Source organism: Trichosurus vulpecula, chromosome 2, assembly GCF_011100635.1.
Source record: "Trichosurus vulpecula isolate mTriVul1 chromosome 2, mTriVul1.pri, whole genome shotgun sequence".
Classification (NCBI taxonomy): domain Eukaryota; kingdom Metazoa; phylum Chordata; class Mammalia; order Diprotodontia; family Phalangeridae; genus Trichosurus; species Trichosurus vulpecula.
In genome coordinates this window covers 62,344,967-62,369,830 of record NC_050574.1, presented here as the reverse complement: position 1 = coordinate 62,369,830, position 24,864 = coordinate 62,344,967, and the positions used below count along the sequence as shown (strand labels likewise).

Sequence of the window (24,864 nt, the reverse complement as noted above, 5' to 3'; positions counted from 1 at the left end):
CTTGGACACTGTTCCCACAAGATCCAAGAATGCTTATATTGTCCCAAAGAAGCATGCATGAGTGGGCCTCAAGATCTAGGAATAAATGACTGTGTTGGGTCCTGCCTTTCTGTGGTTTTCATCCGTAAAATGCCACAAGTGAGCAAACCCTCCTTCTCAGGAGGACTTCTGCTTTCAAGCATTTTCCTCACTTTGAAATTAAACTTCTGTTTGATACCTGACTCTTCTGTCTCAACCTGCTTTGTTCAGCTCTGGCCACCCACAGGTTGAAGTCCAGTTCCTTTGGTTGATAAGCACAATGGAAGATATGGTTAAATGTCATATGAGTGGTACACAAGAGGACTCACTGTTGGTTGCGGTAATTAGAGAAGATTTTGTGGAGAAGGTAGGGATTGAGCTGGGCCTTGAAGAGCAGGCAGGATTTCAAGTGGGGTGGATGGTGAAATAGGCATCTAGGACAGGTGAATATTGTGAACAAAGGCACAAAAGCAGGAAAGCACACAGCCCGTGTGCCAGGCAAAAAGCCTCAAGCTGTTTTTTGAAAAGTCTTAAAAGACAAAAAGTAAAAAGAAGGCATGTTTTAAAGAGAGTAATCCCTTATCCTTATTACTGCTGTCCACTGGGCTGTTCAGAGAACAGTTCAGCCTTTGAATGACTCCTTCTGGGCAAGGAAAGAGAAGGGGATAGATACTATGTAAAGAATGTTATCTTAGGGAATGAATCTAACCTTGCTTTGCAAATATACAACTGTTAAACATTCACCAGAGAGAAGTATCAAGATTTTCCTTCATCTAAAGTCCTTTACAACAATCTTTCCTCCAAATGCAGAAAACACCAACCTGTTCTGAAGCAGACAGCGGAAGTGGCAATGATCCCAGCTCTTTCAGGCATTCATTTGTCTCCTTAGCAAGCTGATTTGTAGAATGTTGCAGTTGTTGTCTGAGAGAAAAAGGACTGTTTTAAGAATGTCATCATTTCCTGGAAGGCTTTTATAGAATGGACCATTTTATTCCACAATAGAGGGGAAGGACACTTGAAGGGTGAGGGTGGGAATGAGTTTCTGGTGCTCAACATAATCGAAGCAATGTTGCCAAGGTAATTCTCCTTCCAGTACACAGCAAAGCACCATATGAAGAGTACTAGGGACCTATCTTGATGAGGCTTTCTGAAGGGACTACAAACTGAAATATTAACTATTTCAGCAGAAAGATACACAAAAACATGAGTGAAGAATGAATAAAGAACAGCTATCCTTTGTCGATTCTAGAATGTGGCCACCAGTTTTGACAGGCACAGGAGAAAAGCAATTTATGCTTCTTGTAAAATCTGATTACTTGAGCTATTATCAAAGCTTTTGAGTTGGATATACACAAAGTCCTGCACACTTGGTATTGGTCACAGTCCACTGATCACAGGCAGAATCTCAGGCAAAGATATCTGAATAAAATGTGCAACAGATAGTACAGTTCTCTTACCCTTAAAGGCCTATTTCTAGCCTCACACTGGACATATTTTTGGCTTTAGCCTTGGCTCCATACAGGGTTTCTGGCCCTGGGTTGGTTCAATCCAAGCCTCCATCTCCATTCTACTTCTGATCTTGCCTGGCTTTTCTCCTCTCCTAACACAAGATGCCCTATGTGGTTGGGGAGGGGAAACTTACAAGAGGTAGGGAATGGAATGAACGAAAGAGCAAAGGAAGTATATGATCTGTGAGGTGAGATTGGAGAAACCATGGTAAGGGAAGCAGTGGAAATACGAGACAAGTTCCTTTTTTTCATGGTTTCCTTCTTTCTGCCCCCTTTCTAAAGATTTCTGTAGGAATGGTTGGGCCATGTACTTCCTTTTATTTTAAAGTTTAACTTAATCATTCTTAAATTAATAAGCATTTATTTTTTCTCCCTCCCCCATCCATCATAACTGAACAAAAAAAGAAAAAGAAAATCCTTGTAACATATGCAGCATCAAGTAAAGCAAATTCCCATACTGGTCCACGTGCTTCCAATTTATTAAATCTTGTCACTGAAAAGAGGCTTCTAGACCAGAGGAAGTAACCAAAAGAGGGACCTGGCAAGTCCCACTTTCCTAAAGTGATATATATCATAGCTATTTGGTGGCTTCTGTGAAGAAATTCAAATACATGAAAAGCATTTTCTCATCCTCTGAATAAAATGGAAGAGGAAATTTTAAAAATATTTTAGAAATGGGGAAATTACAGCAGAAACAGAGTCAAAACAAAATGATTAAGAGAACCCAGGAATTCACCATGCCAGTCCATTGTTCTTTCTTTCCTTTTTTTCTTTTAGAAATTGATGCCTTTTGTTTTTGTTTTACATCACAGTTATTTCCCAATATAATTCCTCACTCCATCCCCATTGATCTTTTCCTCAAAGAAACAAAGAAATACAGTTAGGCATAACCCAACAATTAACAAACAAAGCAACTTAGTCTGACAACTGTACGGTGTTCTGCATTGGTAGTGCTTTACCTCTCTACCAAGAAAGGGGGGATGGGTATTTTGTACTCTGTTCTCTGAAATCAGTTCATTTACTGAAATTAGTCTATGGTCAGCTGTCTTTTATTGATGTTGTAATTTGTATTACTATGGTCATTCCACTTTTCTTTCCTACTACAACTACCCTACTACCTTTGGGTCATTTAAAATATTTTGATGGATCTGTAATCTCACTAATGTGAGTTTTCATTACAAGATAGATGGTCATCCATCCACACTTTGTCACCCAGAGCAACTCATATTCTCATCCTCCTATGTAGCATATAGAGGGATTTTGTATTCTATACAGCTTTCAGTCAACTAACTATATGACAGTAAAAAAGTGGTCTGCTGTAGAGTATCATTTGTGGAAGCATCCCTGTTCTCTTAAAAAAACCCACTATATATATATATATATATATATTACTCAAAAGATTTTGTAGAGATTGGAAGTAGGCACATGGACCAACAATGAGTAATCATTTATTGGTTGCCTTTTTCTTCTGTAATGTCAGGTATTTTTTCTAATCCTTTGGTATCCTTCCTCTTTCAACTATCTTAGGAATTGACCCTTCCAACTTTCATCACTCCTAGTGCATCTATCTCCCTGTGCATACTTCATCTTGATCAGCTGCTTGCTCCTTTCTATCCTAGTGCCATTTCTACTTCAATCAATCGACAAGCACAATCGAGCACTGTACTAAATGCTGGGGGATACAAAAAAAAAAGAAAAGAAAAGAAAAGAAAAAGGAGTCCTCCTGGGGGCACATCAAGGACTATGATGTTCAAGTCCAAATGTGGCGGTTCTATTACCACTGATGGAAAAAAAGGATCTGTTAAAGAGTCCTTGTCACTTTTTTCCCTCCATTTTTCAACTGATCATTGTCTCCCTCCCAGTCCTATCCTTAAATGCTCTTGGAATGATATGGTTTGGTTGGGTTCCTTATCAAGTTTTCTGTAAACTTGTTTGTCCCTCCACTGCTTCACAAGGAAATCCTGCTTGTGATTTCCCACCCTCCTTCAATGTAAGATTTTGAAAACAAGTTTAGATTCTAAACCGGTTTTGTCCTCAACTGCCATCTCTCTTTTTCGGCAAGGAGATCAAATATTTTCTGGCTGAAGCTGTTTCTAGGCTCTTGGTTTCTCTGTTGTGGCAGATTTACAATGATTAAACTATACCAGCTAGTGAGTCTATCCATTTCCCATTTAAGAGTTGATGGGTTGTTTAGATAAGATGGAATGGTCTCAACTAATTTTGTTCTTTCTCCTAATCTAAGGGATTGATTTTGATCTTTGCTCTAATAAGTTGATGGCCTAACTGTACACAATTGATTCATAGATGACTCCTCCAAAGGTAAACTGGCAATTTCTCATCTACTAAAACAGGAGCTATTTCATTCTTCGTGATGTTATCTAGTGTTCATCATATCCATTGCTCATTCCACTTCTCACCTGCAGCCTTGCCTGGTTTCAACTCCAAAGAACAAAGATGCCCCTCTCAGGTAAAGTCCATCACTTCTAATTGCATCACCAGGCTACTAATTTTAAGCCTTGAATATCCCTCAGCTTTCTTTCCCTTCTGACTGAAGGTCTCAAGGGTGGAGTACTAGCCTCCTCTCAAAGCTTTCCTTTAGAGAGGGCAGAAATTGGACTTCCAGCCCCCTCCGCTTCCCATCTGCAACTATGCCTGGTTTCAACTCCATGGAATAAGATGCCTGGTGCCAGTACCACCCTACTCCTCCCAAAACTTGCTTTCCCCCATGTAATCTCTTTTGTTCTGCTCCACTCCATCTTTTCCAGCTTCCTTTTGTGCATTATCTTCCCCCATTAGATTGTAAGATCCTTGAGGGCAGGGACTATCTTTTTCTTATTTGTATCCCCAGCGCTTAACTCAAAGGCTTGGCACTGTCAATTAAATGTTTACTAAATGTTTATTGAATCAAAAATTGAATTGAATTGCATCCTGACTCTTCCAGAAGAAAATATGAATATATAGAGGTGAGAGGATTCTACAAGGCAGTCTCAGAGTCTTAATGCAGTTTTAAGCTCTTAAGACTTTTGGGATACTCTGTATATACTCTACAAGCCTAGCCTCTCTCATTTCTAACTCATACCATGTTTTCCAAAGTATCTTTCATCATCCTCCCTTATGCTCACCTCCACACTGAAGGCAGCAAGTTTTAAAGTATATGATGATTTAATTGAGAGGGTCTTACTTCTTCATAGAAATTTTCCTATTTTTATGTCCTCTGAATGTGATATTGAAGCACTGTTGTTCAGATATTTTCAGTCATGTCCCACTTTTTATGACCCCATTTGGGGTTTTCTTGGCAAAGATACTAGAGTAGTTTACCAAATTCTTCTCCGGCTCATTTTATAGATGAGGAAACTGAGGCAACAGAGTGAAGTGACCTGTCCAGGATCACACAGCTGGTAAGTGTCTGAGGCTGGATTTGAATTCAGGAGGATGAGTGTTCCTGAGTTCAGGCCCAACACTCTATTACTTGTGTTGGTAACCAAAAATGGGCTCCTTAGCACTTAGTCAACAAGTGCCCTTGACTAGTTTGGCTTTTTCCCCTGAACTGAATGCTGTTTGTATGTTGGATTGGAGTAAGCTTGTTGGCCCCTTCACCTTGCTTCCCTTGCTTAAGCTGATCGAAAGAACCTGTGCTTTCCCGGTCAACCCCTTCACCTTGCTTAAGCAGATCGAAAGAACCTGTGCTTTCCCCGGCGTACCTTACACCCCCGCAGAAGCCGGATGGTTAAAAACAGCTTCCGTTGGAGCCAGAGGCTGCCACTGCCACTGCCACAGCCACAGCCGGAGCTGCTGGTAGCAGAGCTGACCTACAGGAGGAAGCTGAACAAGGACTTGAGGCCAGTGGGTAATCTTTTTACCATAGAGGGGAAGCATGTATATGATTTTGCTTTACATGCTTCTCTGTGGCCTCCTGGTTACTCTTGTGAGGTGGACTTATTGGGCCTGGAAGTTTTTGATCAATATATCAATATGGGGATGCTGGTTCATGGGTTGGTTACTGTGGAGCCTAAATATATGCTTTGATTCTTCTGCCTCTTATCTTGAGAATTTCTTATATCCGGTGGTTCTGAACCTTTCAGACACATATATGATCCTCTTTGAAATTATAAACTCTGCCCTCCTAATACAGTGCTGTACCACCTAGCTGTCTCATGTTGAAGCATAAGCTATAATTATTTTGGTGATGGTCCTCTTGCAAATTCTGTGCAAGATGACCAAATGTCTCATGAAATATTTCTGCAATGACATTCATCTCTCACAGCAGTCACCTACTCTTACCCTCAACAGCTCTTGCAGAGGCTATTACAATCATGTCTTATTTTGTCTCCCTGATTCCAACTTCACCCTTCTCTGATCCATCCTCCACACAGCTACCAAAATGATAGTCCTAAAAACTAGTAATGAGTGATCTCATCCCTTATCTGCAAAAATCTTCTGTGGCTCTGGACTAACTTGCAAAGTTCTCAGTGTGGCCTTCATAATCCTTCACATAATCCTATCTTTCCAGGATGATTTCACATTACTCCCCTTCACATTTAAAGATTTAGTAGCTAAGTTAAGCTTTACAGATGGGCTGGAAAATGTGGCCCTTATTTAAAATAAATAAATATGCTTTAAAAATAAATTGTGCTGTTAATATTACAACACAGATTGTTTGGAATTGGTTTCCCATTATAGACTTTCATGAACTCTAGCTACCAATGAGACTCATTTCAATAAAGATTCTAACCTAATTATAATTTTTTTGGGGGGGAGTGAGGCAATTAGGGTTAAGTGACTTGCCCAAGGTCACACAGCTAGTAAGTGTCTGAGGCGGAATTTGAACTCAGGTTTTCCTCACTCCAGGCTGTGTTCTATCCACTGTGCCTAATTACAATTTGGGAATGGTGGGAGGTCCCTTTCCAGTTTACCCTAAAAGCTATGCTAAACTGCCTCAAGAAGAAGGCAAGCCAGGTATTTGAGATTTTAGGTTAGGGAAGTTTATGACCTTCCACCACTAAAGTCCTATTCTGGTGCGATGAAAGTGACTCAAGATTCCTGAAGGCTGTTGAGGGATGGGGAGAGGAGAAAAACTACAGTAGGTGCTATCAAGTTAGAAAGGCTTCAGTTTGGAGCTTAGAGATGTATGTCTTGGCCTAGGTACAAAGAAACTTGGCCATCAGGCGATTCAGCAGAGGCAAGTCACAAAGACAGTGTCTTAGAGCACTGAAGATTTCTGGGTCTCTACTACAATGAGAATCACGATACTTAAAGTGTAAAGCTCATGGTAAACTAGCATTAAGTTTTGCTGCTTTCTATACCACATCCAGCTAGGACCTTAATGTTCCACAAGCTCTAATCTTGACCTCAAGAGCCTTGGGCTTCAATAAGCCTGGCAGGACCAAGGGGCCTCAAAAGCCTTAGTCTTGTCATGATGGAAAATGCCATCCACATCCAGAGAAAGAACTATGGAGTCTGAATGCAGAGTGAAGCAGACTATTTTCTTTTTTGTCTTGTTTTGTTTTTTTCCTCATGGTTTCTCCCATTCGTTACAATTCTTCTATACGACATGACTAATGTGAAAATATGTTTAATAGGAATGTATATGTAGAGCCCATATCAGATTGCAGGCCACCTTGGGGAAGGAGAGGGAGGGAGGGGAAAATTTAAAACTTAGAGAAGTGAAAGTTGAAAACTAAAAATAAATAAACTATTTTTTAAAAAAGCATTAGTCTTCTTATAGAGTTACTCACAGATTTTCCTGTAGTTTGCTAGAATCTTGCTTAGTCCCCAGCTGGCTCATCAAATTCTTGATCTGAGCAGCTGGAAAAAAAGAAAAAGAGAAAGATTTTTAATGAGGTGATGGGCAAAGGAAGAAAGTGCATTCACCACAGATGCCCTGTGCTTCTCTTATTTATCCCTCACACCTTCCCAAATACTTATTTATGAGGAAGCACACCGGGATCAAAACCTGGGAAAACATATTCTATCCCAAACTAATGATGAAGTAGCTTTTTCTCTCGCAGTATAACTATATCCTCCCTAGACATGAATTGTATCCCACAGACAAGAGGGGCACTGCTTTGACGCTGTGAGGTAAGATTTCACCAACATTCTCCCAGACCCACTACACTTCATTTTACCCCAGGATGAGGATTAAGTCAACTTTGCCAGGGACCGTATAATTCCAAATTTCAATGAGTACCAATGAAAAACAAACAAACACTATGTAGCCTTCCTCATCAAGTTTTGAATAGATCAGGGCTTCTTAACTTTTTCCACTCCAGATCCCTTTTAGTTTAGGCCTGAGGGCATGTGCAGTACAAAGTTGTGTTCAGAACCAAGGCTGCAGTGAAGTTGTGCTATGCAACATGGGCAAGAGTTGCCAGAAACACCTAGGATTCATTACTCGTGTGATTTTGAATTAATTTTTAGTCATTGTGCGTTCAGAAACCTTTCACTGTTGCCAAATTTTTCACCCCATATATGGTCATGACCCACAGTTTAAGAAGCACTGGACTAGATGCAGTATTCTTATTTTTTTTTAACATTGTTCTTTCTACAATTTTCTTTCCTGGTTTAATTTTATCCTCCCCAAATGTCTAGATTTCTAGGGTCTAGAACTTGATTTTTTTTTCCCAAAAGAGTATGTATTTTCAGACTCTCTCACACTGGTGGAATCCTTCAATGCTTCATCATGATAACATGGTGATTTTAGATTCTCAAAGGTTTTGTAAGTGATAAACCTTGGTCCTACTCAAGCTGAAACGGCTTTTCACTATAGGCCCATTTGACAGACTGTCATCCAAGGACCATCTAGCTAACTTAAGAAGAGACTCATCACTCAGTTGGCAACAGGACAATGAAATTTTTGGCCATAGTAATTCTCAAAGACAATCTTCTGAGTTGTAGAGAGGTTGTAATCTGACAGATGGTATGGGAGTATCCATACCAACAAAAGCATGGATTTTGAAAAATGGTAGCATCTTAAAGTATAATGTAGTGACAGCTGGCCATGATATAAGAACACTTGGAAGGAAACATTTCGGCACAGATAAACCATATTTTATCTTCATGTTACAATAATAGTCTTTCCCATCCTTTCTGGATCATTGTTAAAGTCTGACTCAACTCCAGGTGGCTTAATGGGCGACTTGTGGGAGTGGCTGGAGGAAAGCAGAATTGAATGCAACAAATTGAGCTATGTGGCACAAGGTAGTGTTGGACCTAGAGTCAGGAAGACCTGGTTTAAATCCTACCTCTGATACTTATTACTTTGTGACCCGGGGTAAGTCACTTATTCTGTCTGCCTTAATTTACTCATTTGTAAAACAGGGATACTGATAGCATCTACCTTCTAGAGTTCTTGTGAAGATCAAATGAGAGAATTTTTAAAGTGCTTTGCAAACCTTAAAGTGCAATATAAATGCTAGTTATTATAATTATTCATGAAGTAAATTAAAATTTCTACTGTTACAAATTCATTTTATAGTTCAATATCCTTCAAATTTATAGAATTTGGGGTTACCAGGCCATTGATTTATGCCTGATGCTGTCTTCAAGCTGAAGAGCCCAGATCCCCTTCTGTTACCAAAAACAGGCTAATTCATATATACTGATGAGCAATAGTTTTCTATGGTCAATAAAACGTTATTTATAACAGTAACAATAGGTTCTCCTTTGATGCTTCTTGTGGTATGGAGGCTATGCTAGTGCATGAAAGCTCTGACAGTTTCTATAGTAAGCCAGAAAGACTCTGAGAATGGTCCCAGCCCATAAATTGTCTGCTGGCCCATGACCAAGACAGGTAAAAAACAAAAATGATCATCGCCAGTATGCTGACCACAAACGATGAATTATTTAGCTGTTGTGATCCATGAAACAGGTAAAAGATATAAAACGACTTGGTTTTGTGTGGCTTTTTTTCCATTTCTACAGTCAAAATGACAGAAAAGATCCAGTTATTTTAAAGAGTCCACGATATTTCACTACTGATGCTTAATGTCCAACGATTGATTCATTATGGGAGGAATTTCCCATAACCAGACTGTCATTTTTGCTCTAAATGAAACAAGAAGGCATACAGAAGCAAAGGGGAAGGGACAATTCACAGGTTCTCCCTGGGGGCCAAATAAAGGAGCTAATGAGGTTCCTTTCATTGTGCTCCCAAAGGCATGAAGAAATAGCATTTCATGGATCACTTGCTCATTACAAATAGTACCCAGGATGAAGGAGGGAAACCAAGAAAAGTCTGACAAGATTCTCTCAAATTAACATCTACCTTGGTACTTGGGCAATTCAACTGAAGAGAGAAAGTAGTAAAAAATATTGTTCAAAATTAAGAAATGAAAGTGTTTTAGTATCGGATGATGCTCTGAGAATGCAAATGCAAAACACATCTTTGCAGAAGATTCTGTATATAACCCTCTTTCCCTTCCTTACCCAATGAGCCATCCCTTGTAATAAAGATTAAAAGAGAAAGAACAAAAATCAGTTTAGCAAAACTAGCCAACCTCAATCACATCTTCCAGTAGATACATACTATACTCATAGTCCCCCACCTCTGCAATGAAAGGAAGGAGATGCATTTTCTCAACTCTGGGACCAAACTAGTTATCCTAATTTTGTTTCTTTTTGTTCTTCCCACCTACATTGGTGTAGTAATTGTGTATACTGTTGATTCTGTTTGATTCCTTCAAAATCAGTCAAACAAGTCTTCTATGGACTCTCTAAATTCTTCATATTTATTATTTGGACCAATTTTTCATACTGTTGATAGTTTGCAATTCTTTTGAAAGTTGTTCATATCCCTTCACCAATTACACATTAGGAAACAGCTCAAAAGATTTTATAGAGAGGAGACAGAGTATATGGATTGGCTGCTGCTAATATTTTTCTCAATCAATTTTTCTGGGCAACAATATCACCCATGATCATCAATAATATCACCAACGACCCATGGTGGGGGGCGGGGGGGGGGTGGAATCTTCCCTTTGAGATTTATTGAAAATGAATACCTAGGAACAGCTGAACAAATGTGGTACAAAGATGTAGTGAAATATTACTATATCATAAGAAACAATGACAATGAAAGAGATCAGAAGATTTGTAAGAACTGATAAACAGTGAAGTAAATAAAGGCATAATGACTACGATAAGGTAAATGAGATGAACACTAAAACAAAATTGAACACTATGTAACTGTATTGACTAATACTAGTCCCAGGACACAGATGAGGAAATGTAGCTCCCTTTGCCCCTCTTCCAAGTCTGCCTAAGGGGAGCTGGTGGCTCAGTGAGTACCTGATGTGGAGTCAGCAAGAGCATTCAAATGTGACCTCAGATACTTATTAACTATGTAACTCTGGGAAAGCCACCTCACCTCTATCTGCCTCGGTTTCATCAACTATAAAATGAGAATGATAATAGCGTTTACCTTCCAGGGCTGCTGAGAGGATCAAATGAGATATTTGTAAAGTGCTAGGCACAGTGCCTGCTGCAGAGTAGGGCTTAATAAATGAATTTTCTTCCCTTTGTTGGAGAACTAAAAGACTGTGGGTTTGATCAATGCTATTAGTTGGTTTGGCTTAACTGCTTTCCTTTGCTACAAGTGAAGGCTCCTAGTTGGGAGTGGGAAGAGATAGAGAGAAGGAGTACACTTGGAAATGAATATGCTAAAAAAAAAAGTTTTTTAAAAAAAGAAATAACTGACTGCTAACACGTGACAAAAAACAAACATGAGAATGGTCTATGCAGTGTAAGGGTATTCTTGATGAAATCATAAGAAAGGTAAAACCATTTTTACAACAGAACACACTTGTACAATCTCAAACTCAACCAAGAGGTACAGAGAACACGAGATCTCATGTTTTTATTATTTGTTGGTTACGAAAAAGCAATGGACTCAGTCAAACTTTTGAAGCATCAGACTCTTTCAACAAGTATCCTCTGTGCATATGTTAAGACTATATACCTTGATAGGTACAACCATGGAGATGTATAGAGGTGCTCTCAACAAAGTGACCATCGAGTGAGGCATAAAATAGGACATACAGGTTTGTCAAAGGGGTTTGCTAGCACAATACAGAATATTCTGGTCAGAGTCCAAATAAAAGGGCAAGTTTCCATAGATGGTGAGATTCTCCTGATGCTCTTATTTGAGAATAATATTGTGTTGATTGAAGGAAGCCCTTTTCCATATTATAAGGCTTCTTCAATGAGGTCTATGATCACTTTAAAGAGATCAGTCTAGTAATTTAGATAGGAAAAATAGCTGAATGATGAATGTAAATTGCCCAGATTATGACATGCAGTTAGATAGGAAGCTCATTAGCACACACAACTTGGCCAGGTAATACTGAAAGACAATTATTAGCTCCCAGAATTGAACAGGAAAAACAGAATCAGCTGGATCTCATATGAGAAACTGTTTAGTGCTTTCAATGGAAATGTTATATGACTGCAAATGATTGAGCACAACATGATTTCAGAAGAATCAAAATTATAGGTGACATAAAATGGTAATGGAAAGATTCAGGGTAGGTGTATTATCAGCAATGACATATGCCAGCAGTGCATAAAGCACAACAAGAATATTTTGTTGGTCTGTTTTTTCAGTCATGTCCAACTCTCCCTGACCCTACTTCGGGTTTTCTAAGCAAAGACACTGCAGTGGTTTGCCATTTCCTTCTCCAGCTCATTTTATATATGAGGAAACCGAGGCAAACAGGGTTAAGTGACTTGCCTAGGGTCATATAGCTAGCATCTGAGGCCCAATCTAAACTAAGATCTTCCAGACTCTATCCTCTGCGCCACCTTGCTGCCCGCATCAAGAACATGTATAATTCTAAAAAAGATGTGTGCTAAGTATAGCAAGGGATTCCAGGAGACAGCCTGAATGTTGCTCTAATATCTGTAAAGTATTAAAAAAAAGCCAGCAGGCTTCCAAAACACTGGACAAAAATCTATTGAGTATTGATGGAAAGTTACAATCATGATAGAAAATGGCAAAGTGAAGAAGGGTTACAACCAGCACGGATGCTGGGAGAAGTACCCCACCCAAAAGATAAGAGCTCAGAACCATTGCAGCAGTCAAGCAAATAGTGGTTGACCTTTGTATTTAAATCTGGGGATTTAGAAAGTGCTTTCCTTGCAATTCCCCTCTGAGGTTTGTGAGGTTGTCCCCATTTTATAGATGGGAAGGCTGCATGGCAGTGGATAAGGCATCAGGAAGACTGGATTCAAATTCCACCTCTGACACACTCACTTCATTTCTCTGAACCTAATCAATAACAATGAGCGGGAGCTACACAGGGTAAAACCTCAGTTCCGAGACATTAAAACTGACTTTGTATGGTTTAATATTCCTATCAAGAAAGCAGGCTAGGGGCAGCTAGTGGTATAGTGAATAGAGCACTGGCTCTGGAGTCAGGAGGACTGTGTGACCCTGAGCAAGTTACTTAAAACCTCGATAAGAAAGGAAGGCAGAAAGGAAGGAAGAAAGAAAAAGAAAAAAAGAAAGAAAGAGGATAGAAGGAAGGAAGGAAGGAAGTAGGGAAGGAAGAAAGAAAGCAGGCTTTCTTCAGAAACCAAAGAAGACATATAAATAGCTCACATGGTTTATAATAACTTAACACCTATTAAGCACACTGGGAGGCACAGCTTTGTTGTTTGGAGATTCTATCAAACAGGGAGAAGATAATAATATTTAGCAGCTCTGCATGTTCTTGGTGAGAACATAGCTATGAAGCTCTTTTTCATCTTGAGCTTTTCTAGGTTCCTTTCTTGAAACCATGGTAGGTTTGGGTGGTTTTGTTCTCCAGTTCAATATTTTTAAGTGCCTAGTGTGCGCAAAGAACAGTGCGAGGCTTTTTATATGGAAAAGAATGGATAGGATCACTTGCTAGTTGGGGTGAAAACTCTTTCTCCTTTGACATACATATTTATTCATTCCATAAACATTTATTAAGTGCTTACTATGTGCCAGAAAACTGAAAAGGGAGTAGGGAGGGCTTAAATGCCAAACAGAACATTTTGTATTTGCTCCTGGAGGCAATAGGGACCCACTAGAGTCTACTGAGTAGGAGGTTGACATGATCAGACTCTTGAGAAATAACCAGAGTAAATGCTGGCCCATATTAAATCACAAGAATGGACAAATCTTGATCAGAACCAACTACTTTGAAGCCTCAGTTGATCAGGCCTCTTTCTAACTTTATGAGTATCTATGGTCCAGGCCTACCTGCTGTTTCTCACACTTGGTGATCCATCTACCCTCTGCTATTTCCAATGCCAAGAATGCTTCTGACTCTTAGAATCTATGGCTCAGCTCCAGGACCCTCTTCTTTGAGAGGCCTTCCCCTGTCCCCAGCAGCTAGTGACTTCCCTTCTAATTTGTATATATCGTCTACATCTACATATGTTTATGTTGCTTTGTCCATTAGAACGCAAGCTCTTTTAGGGAAAGGGCTGTTCTTTCTATTTTTTTTAAACTCCTAGCACTTAGCACAGTGCTTAGTATATAGTAAGCACTAATAAAGCTTTATTGATTAAGCTGCAGTAAATCAGAAAATTTACAAAGCTACAACTATTCTCCACCCAACTGAAAGCATTCTGCAGGATATATTTTACTCTGGATTTACTTATTACAAGCTAATGGTCAGGACTTCCTGTTTAAAAAAAAAACAAAAAACTCTGATTATCAGAAATCAGATGATCCCAAACAACCTGTGACAGGATTTCCTATTTTTAAAAAACCCTGATAATCAGAAACCAGATGGTCCAAACCAATACATACACAAATTCCTCAGTTGTGCTGCATTCTGTTTAAAGCCATTTATGTGTATTTTAGGGATGAGGACATCTTAACTTCCTCTATCACCAACATCTTATTCAAAGCAAAGACTAGCTAAAAATTTTTGAAAGACTAAGAAGAAAATCATCGGGCAGTCTAACAACAGCTGACGTCTCAGTTTCATTATCTGTAAGATGAGATTAGATGATCTCTAAGAACATTTTCAGTTCTAACATACTATGTATGATTCAAATAAGGATCAGATCTGTCCTAAAATGAATATATTTCCCATAATTCAACATCAGGGCTTCAGACAATAACAGTCTCCAAATGAATTTTGATCCATCCAAAACATAAAGTCCACTGATAGGAAAGATACTGACAACAACTCTCCAGCATCTGAACCACCAGATGACTCAGTACCTTAAGAAAAAATTGAAGTACATTAGTCAGACTATGGAGACAAGAACATATGCGGTAATTATGACCTGCAATTTCCCAAATATACCAGCATGGAAATTAAAATTGCATTTTCAATTAAAAAAACTGCAATTAAAATTGCCAGAAAAAAAAGATTTAACAGTGTTACTACAACTGCAAACATCTTAAATGTGGATGTTGTCTGGCTCTAACAAAAACTAGAAATGGGCAATGTGGACACTGTTTATGTCTTCTGTTTATCCTATCAGATCCAAAGGACAAGAAATGATTTTTTGAGCATCATGGTTTCAGTTCAGTGAAGTGTAATATAGTGAGTCTAGTGGGACAGGGAAACTTGGAGAGGTTTGAGATGTGTGAATGTAGCCTGATGACAAATAAGCAAACAGTTAAGGTATTCTTCCTATGTCATCTCAGATTCTCTACAAAGAGCTTCAAGGGAGGACAAACACTTCAGCCAGAACTGCTGAGGGTTAAAAGTCAGAACAAGAAAAAAGTAAAAGGATCCTAGGATGGTAGCTGGCAAGAAGCTGGGGGAAGAAAGGGCTCCTATCCTCATATTTTTCTTAAATGAGAAAAATTATGTTCCACTTATTCACCTGAAGTAGTAACATTTATAGGCATCTAATATTGTTAATTAAGAAATGATAACAATGTTACTACTTGCTTGCCAATCTTTCCCAGTGAAAACTAATTCTGGGTAATGTTTAAAATGGACTTTAGTCTAATAATTATATCTAAACAATTTTGTTTTACAAATACCTTTAACCAAATCCTGCCACTCTCCCTCTGAGAAACAAAATGGGATATCAAAACCAAAGGATGGGAAATCAAATATACAGTATCAAAATAAACAAGAGATTTAAATGTCAGAAGACCTAAGGCTGAGCCCCAGCTCTTTCACTTATTAGCTCTGTGATGGCCAATCCCTTAATCTAGCTGAGCTTCAATTTCAACATTAGTAAAATAGGGATGACAGGGCTAATATTTGTACTATACACCCCACAGGATTATGATAGTAAAGCACTATATAAATGAGAGTTATTAGCAGCTTATCATAGCATCCTGTCACTAAATTCATCTTCCAGTGTCTCATCATGGCATGGAGATGATCCCGAGTTTTCAAAGGCTAGGCTAGTAGAAAACAAGCTCAAGGGGCAGCTAGATGGCACAGTGAGTACAGCACCAGCCCTGGAGTCAAGAGGACCTGAGTTCAAAAGTTACCTCAGATGCTTAACACACTTACTAGATGTGTGACCTTGGGCAAGTCACTTAACCCCAATTGCTCTGCCTTCCCCCCCTGCAAAAAAAGAATAAAAAAAAAAAACAAGCTCAAGGAGGTCTCTCAAATAAAAGTTTCAAGTACAAAACCTGGGATCATACGTTTATTGTCCAAGACCACTTCAGGTAAGTTTTGTAAGGTTTATTACCCACGAATACTAATTTTTCTGCTACAATAACTCCTGAGGACTCTCTACTAAGTTGTGAGAGAGCTGTACTCAGCTATAACAGGGCTGTAAGGTTAACTTGTATTACAGCCATCTCAAAATACAACCGGGAAAATCAACCAGTCAGTTTAGCTGCTTTAACTTTATTTGATTCACAGAATTTCTATCTACCACAGACTGTTTCTTGTTTTCTAAACAACTAATTAAATGCAAAGCAAACTCTGACACAGTTCTTTAAACTTCAATATAAGGTAGTAGAAACAGCACTGATCTCAGGATCAGAAGAGTCAGGTTTGAGATCAAGTTCCATACAGAAAGTGGAGGTGATACTTTGTTTCCTCACAAGATTGTTGTGAGGAAAAGATTTTGCAGATCTTAAAGCATTATAAATACTGTTAATATTAATTGGCAAATATAAGCACTCAAGACCAATTACTACTAACAACTAGTCTAGGAACATATCTCCAATCACTAAAACACATAAAAGTAATGTATCAACCTTTAAGTACAAAGATAATGCTACTTGACCTGCCGTCTGTAAGGTGGATACTTCTAAATTATGTTTTCTCCCCCCACGTTGGGGATGGCTTACATAATGAGGAAGTAAGACAGGTCACAAACACAACACCTCTAATTGTGGCTTGACATACACTCCTGCGTGATGTGGAGTCAGTCACTAAACTTCTCTGTATATGAAACTTATTTCAAGAAACAGTTAACAAGACTGAGCAAATCCAAATACTAGCTTCTGCTAATTGCTAGATCGATTATGAAGAAATCTCCGAATCTTAGGCAGCCAAGGAGATTAATAAGACAAGCTGTACTCCTTGAATCTGTGGCTGCCAATGCAAATTAATAAGACATGTTCGGCTCCCTTCAGAAACAAAGAAAAAACAAACCCATAACCTCTGTACCCCTCGACACACTACCAGTTCTATGACTATGAAATTCACTGGGTGTTTTAAGTCATACAACCTTCACTTCACCTTAATTGACATTAAGCTGAATTCCAACTGGTTCAGGACCATAGAGAATACAGAATCGGAAGCTAAACTGTTACACAAAATCTGAACCGAACAGACTGTGAATGAGAAGGAGGGTGGCTGTAGGGAGAAAAACTAGGTGACTGGTTAAATGAGGCAGCCCCCAGGACCAGAATCAAAGCCACAGCATCCACGAGCCCAGGAAAGCAGGTTGGGGTGGCCAGAATCCTGGATTTGGAGCGAGAAAACCCGGGCTCCAAGTCCCGGCTGGTTCTGACACTTGGTCCTGGTATAACGCTGGCCTCGCCCCTGCCCTTCTCTGGGTCTCAGTTTCCTCACCTGTAAAATGAGGAATCTGAGCTGCCGATCAATGAGAGGCGGTCAGCTCTGAAGCTTGAGATAAAGCACTCAGTGTGGCCCGGAGGAAAGGCCACCTCCGGGACTTCCTCGAGGGGGTACTCGGGGAGGGGAAGAGGGTGGAGCAGGCAGAGAGGAAGGGGGTTTGGGGCCGCTCCTACCCGCAGGCAGCCTGGGCCTGGACCTGGGTCGGGGGCCCGGGTTGGCCCTCAGCCTTCCCACGGCCACACCCATCGTGGTCCAGGCGGGGGCAGGGGCCCAGGCCCGTCCCGCTCCCCGGACGCCCTCGGGCCCCCCGCCCTGGCAGCCCTGGGCCCCCACTCACTGGCGTAGCTGATCCTCTGGATGTGGCCACAGCAAGTATTGAAGATGCTGTCAAAGTCCCGGGGTGGGGGGCCCTGCGGGCCCGAGGGCCCAGCCGCCCGGTACATGTCGAGGGGCCCGTACGACATGGCGAGGGCTGCCTGGCCGGGCCCGGGTCGATCTGGACCGATCTCCAGTCGGAAGGGTACCCGCCGACCAGTGACAGGGAGGAGGAGGAGGAGGTCGGTGGGACCGCGGTGGGGAGGGCAGCTGGGGGAGAGGAGGAGGAGACTGCTGCGCGCGCACCCGAGCCTCGCGCTGCGCGCATGCGCCCTCCTGCGCCCCGCCCCCTCGGCTGTCTACGTGACGTGACGCAAGAACCCGCGTTGGGGGCGAATGCTGGGAGAAGTTTAAATTCTTGGCCTGTGGGGTTGTTGGGGACCCCGATTTTACTTTGCGTAAGACAGAATTGGGGCCTCCACGGGGAAGGGTCCATCGCATCTGTCCAATCCAGCACCCCTCTTTCCTGAGAGCCCGGTGTGGGCAGCTCCCGTCCGCTCCCCCTCCCAGATGTAAATATTTGCCGCCTCGTTTCCGCCCCAGAAGCGGTGACCTCATTGTCCTCCGGGAGGGGCTCGGCATTCCAGGGGTGCCGAGCGGGGAGGAAGTGCAGGGCTGGAGTGGCTGCGGGTGTCACTGGGTGTGGGAAGGAGCCGAGTGACTGAGGACCAGTCACCCCGCTGGCCTGCAGTCAGGCAGGCGGAAGTCCCTCCTGGTATGCTTGCTGTGTGTGTGACATGGGGCAGGGCACCCCCACCCCCAGGCCGACTTGTTCAGTCGTGGCCGACTCTGGGGGTTTTCTTGGCAGAGATACTTGGACTGGTTTGCCATTTCCTTGCCAAGCTCGTTTTACAGACGAGGAAACTGAGGCAAACAGGGTGACGTGACTTGCCCAGGTCACACAGCTAGGAAGTGTCTGAGGCCGGATTTGAATTTAAGAAAATGAGTCTTCCTGACATTAGGCCCCGGGCTTTAAGCACTCTGCGACCTCGATGCCCCCCATAACATCCCTTATTAAATGATTGTCTTCAGACGTGTAGACAGCCAAAGCAGCAGACTTCGGCTAGCAGAAATAGATATGCTTCTTGATTATAATGGCAGTTTTCTTTCATTGAGCAAAGACCGAGCCATCCGCATTATAAAAAAGCAACGCACCTTGGTGGTGGATTGTGGATTAGGGATCCAAGTGTTCCTTGGTGCTGCCACATGGGAAATGGGGAAGTCGGTCCCCACCGATTTAGCAAACAGCATAGTCCAGTGGAAAGTGCTAGATTTGGAATCACAAGTCACTAAACCTCTCTGAGCCTCAATTTTCTCATCTCAGAAATTGGATTAGGTGACCTTTAAGATCCCTTCAGTTCCAAATCTGTATTCAATATACAGAATTACAAACTTTTGTTCCTGTCAGAAAAGTTTGCTTCCCACTTTTGCCCTGTTCTAGATGCCTCAGATACACTAGTAAATTTGGATTTCAATACCAGAAAGAAACTTAGAGATCATCTAATCCCAGAAATTTTATTAAAAATTTTAGAGTATTTTTTTTTCTATTTTTAAAGAGTATAGGAGTAGAAATGACTTCCCCAAGGTCACTAAGTACCAAAGCTAGGACTAAAACCTGGGTGACCTGATTCACTTAGTATTCTGCCATGTTGATGAACCAAGTATGCATTTTGAGAGCCTGATATTGGAACAGGTTAAACATGAATACTGCAGACCTCCCTGCCTTAAAATTATATTCCCTACTATGCAAATGAGCTTACATAGGGTGGTTTAGGGATGTTGATTAAGTTCATGTTAACTAGAAAACCAAAGTCGCAGTGCCTAATGGCTAGCATTTTTTTTATTGTAATATCCATTTTTTTAAATTTTGAATTCCAAATTCACTCCTTCCAGTCCTCCCCCAACCATTGAGAAGGCAAGTAATGTACAATCAATTATATATATGAAATCTTGCAAAACATATTTCTGTATTGCCATGTTGCAAAAAACAAGAAGAAAAAGTAAGTAAAAAAAAATACATCAATCTGCACTCAGTTCATTACTTCTCTCTAAAGGTGGAAAGCATCTTTCCTCATGGATCCTTTGGAATTCTCTTGGATTACTGTATGGATTAGAGTAACTAAGTCTTTCAGGGTTGATCATTGTTAAAATATTGCTGTTATGGTGTATAATATTTTCCTGGTTCTACTAACTTCATTTTAATAATTATGGTTTCCCCCCTCTTCTGCTATAAACAGGACTATGTTCCTTCCATTATTTTAATCTTTTTTTGAGGTGGCCCTATTCCTACTGGCTCTCTTTCCCATCCCCCTTGTTCTATCTTTTCTTACTACTGTCTCTTTAGAGTTTTATTTGTTTCACTCTCCTGCTTTTATCTGGTTATGATTATATATTTCTTCCTCCTCTTTTTTCCTCTCAGTTAATTATCACCCCTTCAGCTAGTCCAATTCATTAGTTTTTTATTTCATTTTTTGCACTTTTCCAAAAAAAAATTTCTCACTCCATTATCCATCTTCTCTTTTTATTTAGTCTAGCCCCTCCTCATCTGATTTATGACTCCCGTAATCAACTGGTCTCTCTTTTCTCTGTGATCTTCGTACAATCACAGCTTCCAGGGTATCCATTCTAGGCTGTGTCCTCCAGGCACTTTCTGCCTCTGCCTTGTAGGTTTTTTCCTGTGGATTCCTCTTTCCCATCCATTATACCTCACTCTCAGAAGAAGGCCAATTATTGCCGGTGTCAGAGAGACATTGCCCTATGGTAGTGCTCCCTGACCCCCAACTGATCTATACTCTTCTCTTGTTAACCTTTCTCCCTCCCTACATTTGCCTGGAAATCTTCCTCTGTCCCTGCTTTTCCATTCTTCCAGGGGTTCCATTGCTCTCCTGGGTTCCAACTCCCCCTTGCCCCCCATTCCCAAACAAGTAGACTTTTCAAGGCATCAACTCCCCCACGCCTTACTGAGTGCAAGATCTTCATTCCCCTTCACCCACAGAAGCATCATGGTATTCCCTGACACCTTCAAAGTAAGCCCTCCTTCCTTTCCCCCCTTTTCAGTCTTTCCCTCCTCCCTCCTCCTGCTCACCCACTCTCCTGTAGGGTCTTTTCTTTCTGAGACCACAGAGGTCACATTCTCTTCATTACTACCCCTTGATCTGACCCTAGCAACACTCACTACTTTCTATCCTGCTCCCCCTGCCTCCTTTTCATGTACCCTCCTGTGTTGTAATGCAGTCCTACAAAAGAAGCATTCTCCTATTGTCAGGTTCTGTCCACTTCTGCCTCTTCACTGTTACCACTACCAAATTTTTACCTGTCTATTTAGAAAGTCACTGGTTTTTTTGTTGTTACTTTGTTGCTGTTACTGTCTGCATTTTTAACTCCTGCTGAATTCTGTTGTTGGGGTGTTCAAGAAGCAAATAGTCTTTTCAGTTCTGGTTTTCTTTCTAAAAAATGTTTCAAACTCTTTATTACTGAATGCCCATATTTTGTCCTGTATAGTTAAGCTCAGATATTGAGGATAGGTCACCCTAGGCTGCATCATGAGCGCCAGTGCTCTTCAGAACACATTGTTCCATTCCCTTCTCCTTTTTCTAGTGGATGAGGAATGGTCCTGCATTCTTCAAATATCCTTTACATTGTATTTGAAGATCTGTCTCCTGATGGCTTGCAGAAATTGTTTTTGAACTGAAATTTAAATTTAACCACTATGTGTCTTGGAGTTTGCAGCCTTGGGGTTGTTTTGGTTTTTTGTTTGTTTTGTTTTGGGATTTTCCTTGTAAATAGTATTTTATTTTTTCCCATCATATGTAAAGATAGTTATCAACATTCATTTTTATAAGATTGTGAGTTCCAAATTTTTTCCCCTCCCCTCCCTGCTCCCCAGGAGAGCAAGCAGTCTGATATAGGGTATACATATGCAATTATGTTAAACATGTTGTGAAAGAAGAATCAGAACAAAAGGGAAAAACCATGGGAAAGAAAACAAAAGTGAAAATATTATGCTTTGATTTGCATTCAGGCTCCATAGTTCTTTCTCCGGATGTGGATAGGATTTTCCATCATGAGTCTTTCAGATTGTCTTGGATCATTGTGTTGCCGAGAAAAGCTAAATCCATCAAAGTTGATCATCACATAGTGTTGTTACTGTGTACAGGGTGTCCCTAAAGTCTGGACACATAGGACATCTCATTAACCATTTCACTGAAGACTCTATGTTGTTCAGTGACTTCTTTTTCTGAGGTATGCTAAAGGAGAAGGTGTACTCAATGAAAATCACAGATGCAACACACTTGATTGAACGCATAAAGAGTGAATGTGCTAAAACTGACGGCAATGTCGAGTTATTGCATCGAGTTCATGTGAATCTTACAAAGTGCATCAACCTTTGCATCACAAATGATGGAGATTATATTAAAGATGTTATTTGTTAATATTCCAATTAAATAAAATGTTGAAAATTTCATTCAGTTTCTTGAAAATAGCATTTTTGCCTACGTGTCCAGATTTTAGGAACACCATGTACAATGTTCTCCGGGTTCTGCTCACTTCACTCAGCATCAGTTCATGTCAGTCTTTCCAGGTTTTTCTGAAATCAGCCTGCTCATTCTTACAGCACAGTATTCTGTTACATTCATATACCACAACTTGTTCAGTCATTCCCCAATTGATGGGCATCCCCTCAATTTCCAGTTGGGGGTGGGAGTGGGGAACCTGTGGCCTTCTAAGTACTTGGGTGCAGCCTTTTGACTGAGTCCAAGTTTTACAGAACAAATCCTTTTATTAAGAGGTTTGTTCTGTGAATTTTGGATTCAGTCAGAATACTACACCTGAGGACCTCAAGGCCACAGGTTTCCCATCCCTGTCCAAAAAGAGCTGCCAAACATGTAGGTCCTTTTCTGTTTCTTAGGACCTCTTTGGAATACAGCCCTAGTAGTGGTATTCCTGGATCAAAGTGTATGCACAGTTTTACAGCCCTCTGGATATACTTTTTGGGTTTTTTTTTTTGAGACAATCTCATTTCTTTCAGTTGGAATTTCTGTGTTCAGAAGTTCTCTACAACTCTCTCCTACTCTCTCCTATTATTTTCTTCATTATGGTGGTAAGGTTTTTTTTGTCCTGCCATACTCTTCTGGAAGACCTATGACCCTTAACATATCCTGTCTTCAAGATCAGTGTTTTGCTTGTGTAGTGAGCATATTTTCTTTTAATGTTATTTTTTTTTTTGGCCTCTTTTTCTGGGTTGTCCTTTACTTCTGTGTATTTGCACCTAACCTATTGTTATCTTTTGTTTCTTTGGTGAGGCTTGCCATTTTTGGTTCAAGTTTTTCTATCCTGTTCATTATTTTTGTTGTGCAGGACAAAGAATGCTGCTCTCAATGTTTTCATTTCTCTTTTAAACGACTTGCGAAGTGTCTTGTGGTTCCATGTTCTCCTCAGACTCTAGATCTTCTGTCTCATCAAGTGTTGGATCATTTTATTTCATTTTTCAGTATTTACTCATAGAGGCCTAAACTCTACTAGATCTGGAGGTCATATTTCCTTCTGTCATTAGTTTTTCCTGTTGATTTATCTGTTCATGTTCAAGGCCTTTGATATCTGTTCTTTCTGAAATCTTTGGTACTTTCAGTCTCTCCCCACCCCCTCATTTTCCTTTTTGCTCACTTCCTGACTCCCTCTCCTCTGATGGTGTATTCTTTAGGGGCTGAATCTCAAAGTGTCTCAGCCTCTTTCCCACACTAGACAATTCATTGTTCTCTAGCCTCTGCCCCAACTGACTTTTGCATGGTCAGAACTGGCCCCAGTTAGATGCTGTGCTATTTCCTTCAGGTTTGGTGGAGTGCTGCAGATCTTCACAAACACATAGCCACACCCACAGAGAGTGTCCTGTCCTGGTGACCTGTCTCATTCCCTCTGTTTCTCAGTTTTCTGGCCCGACACCTGCAGTTCAGAGCCTGTTTTTCCCAACACTGGCAGTTCAGAGCTTTGCAGCACTGGTACTTCTGAGTTGCAGTCCCCAGCAGGCTTTTGCTCCTGAAGGGCTGTGGCCAAGCTGGCTTTTAAGGCCTGGGCAAACTTCTTATAGCACTGGAAAGAGGGAGCAGGGACAGAGTGCATGAGTGGGTTTTGATATAAGTCTGTGTCATATCCTTGGGTCTGCTAGTGCAACTTCACTGCAGGTACCATAGGAGGTGGGGGAGGGTGCTGAGTGAGCTCAAGGTCAGTGAGTCTTAGTTCCTGGGTTTCAGGTTTTTTTTTTTTCCTTTTTTGCCTTCTTTGGGAATATGAATGTCCTAGACCATGGCCACGGCTGAATTTGATTTATCTGGGGTACATAATTTCTGTTTTGGGGAGATGTAAGAGGTCTTGGGGATCAGAGAAAATAATCTGGTACACCATTTTATTGCTCACATGACTCAGAAGTCCCCTAGCTTCCTTTATGTCTCAACTAAAATCCCATCTTCTACAGGAAGCCTTTTCCATCCCCTCTAAAATCTAAAGGATTCTATATGGGTGACCTCCCTCTTTTAATTATTCCCAATTAATCTTGGATATAATTTGTTTGTACATATTTATGCAGTTGTTGTATTCCCCACTAGACTGAGCTCCTTGGGGACAGGGACTGTCTTATGCTTCTTTCTGAATTCCCAGTGTTTAGCACAAAGTGCCTGGTACCTCGTAGGTACTTAATGTCTGCTAAATTCAATGGACTTTTCTCAAGTTCTCACCCTAAATCTCTCTGCAGTCAAGACTCCTATCCCCCTTTTTCCTGAATACTCTCCCCTCTCTTGGTTTCCATGGCATCACTCTTTCCTGGTTCTCTGACTAGTTCCTCTTGTATTTGTCTCCCCAACTAGAATGCAAACTCCTTGAGAGTACAGTGTCTGACCCTTCAGTAGGCCCTTAACAAATCTTGTTGGTTAACTTCCTCTTCACTAGTTCACTGCCCTCCTCCTGCCCCTTAAGTGTGAGTA

The 24,864-nt window shown here is 40.8% G+C and overlaps 1 protein-coding gene across 1 annotated transcript in view; it reads right to left on the bottom strand.

Annotated features, from left to right (window-relative positions):
- Nucleotides 1-18,175, bottom strand: part of STX12 (syntaxin 12) — a 29,976-nt gene extending 11,801 nt beyond the window's left edge. The window contains exons 1-3 of the mRNA XM_036746525.1: nt 17,853-18,175; nt 7,262-7,331; nt 840-939 (exon numbers count right to left, since the gene is read on the bottom strand). Of these exons, the coding sequence (XP_036602420.1) occupies nt 840-939; nt 7,262-7,331; nt 17,853-17,979 (297 nt within the window). The 5' untranslated portion in view covers nt 17,980-18,175. The remainder of the gene's footprint in view (nt 1-839; nt 940-7,261; nt 7,332-17,852) is intronic.
- Nucleotides 18,176-24,864: the final 6,689 nt, after the last annotated feature.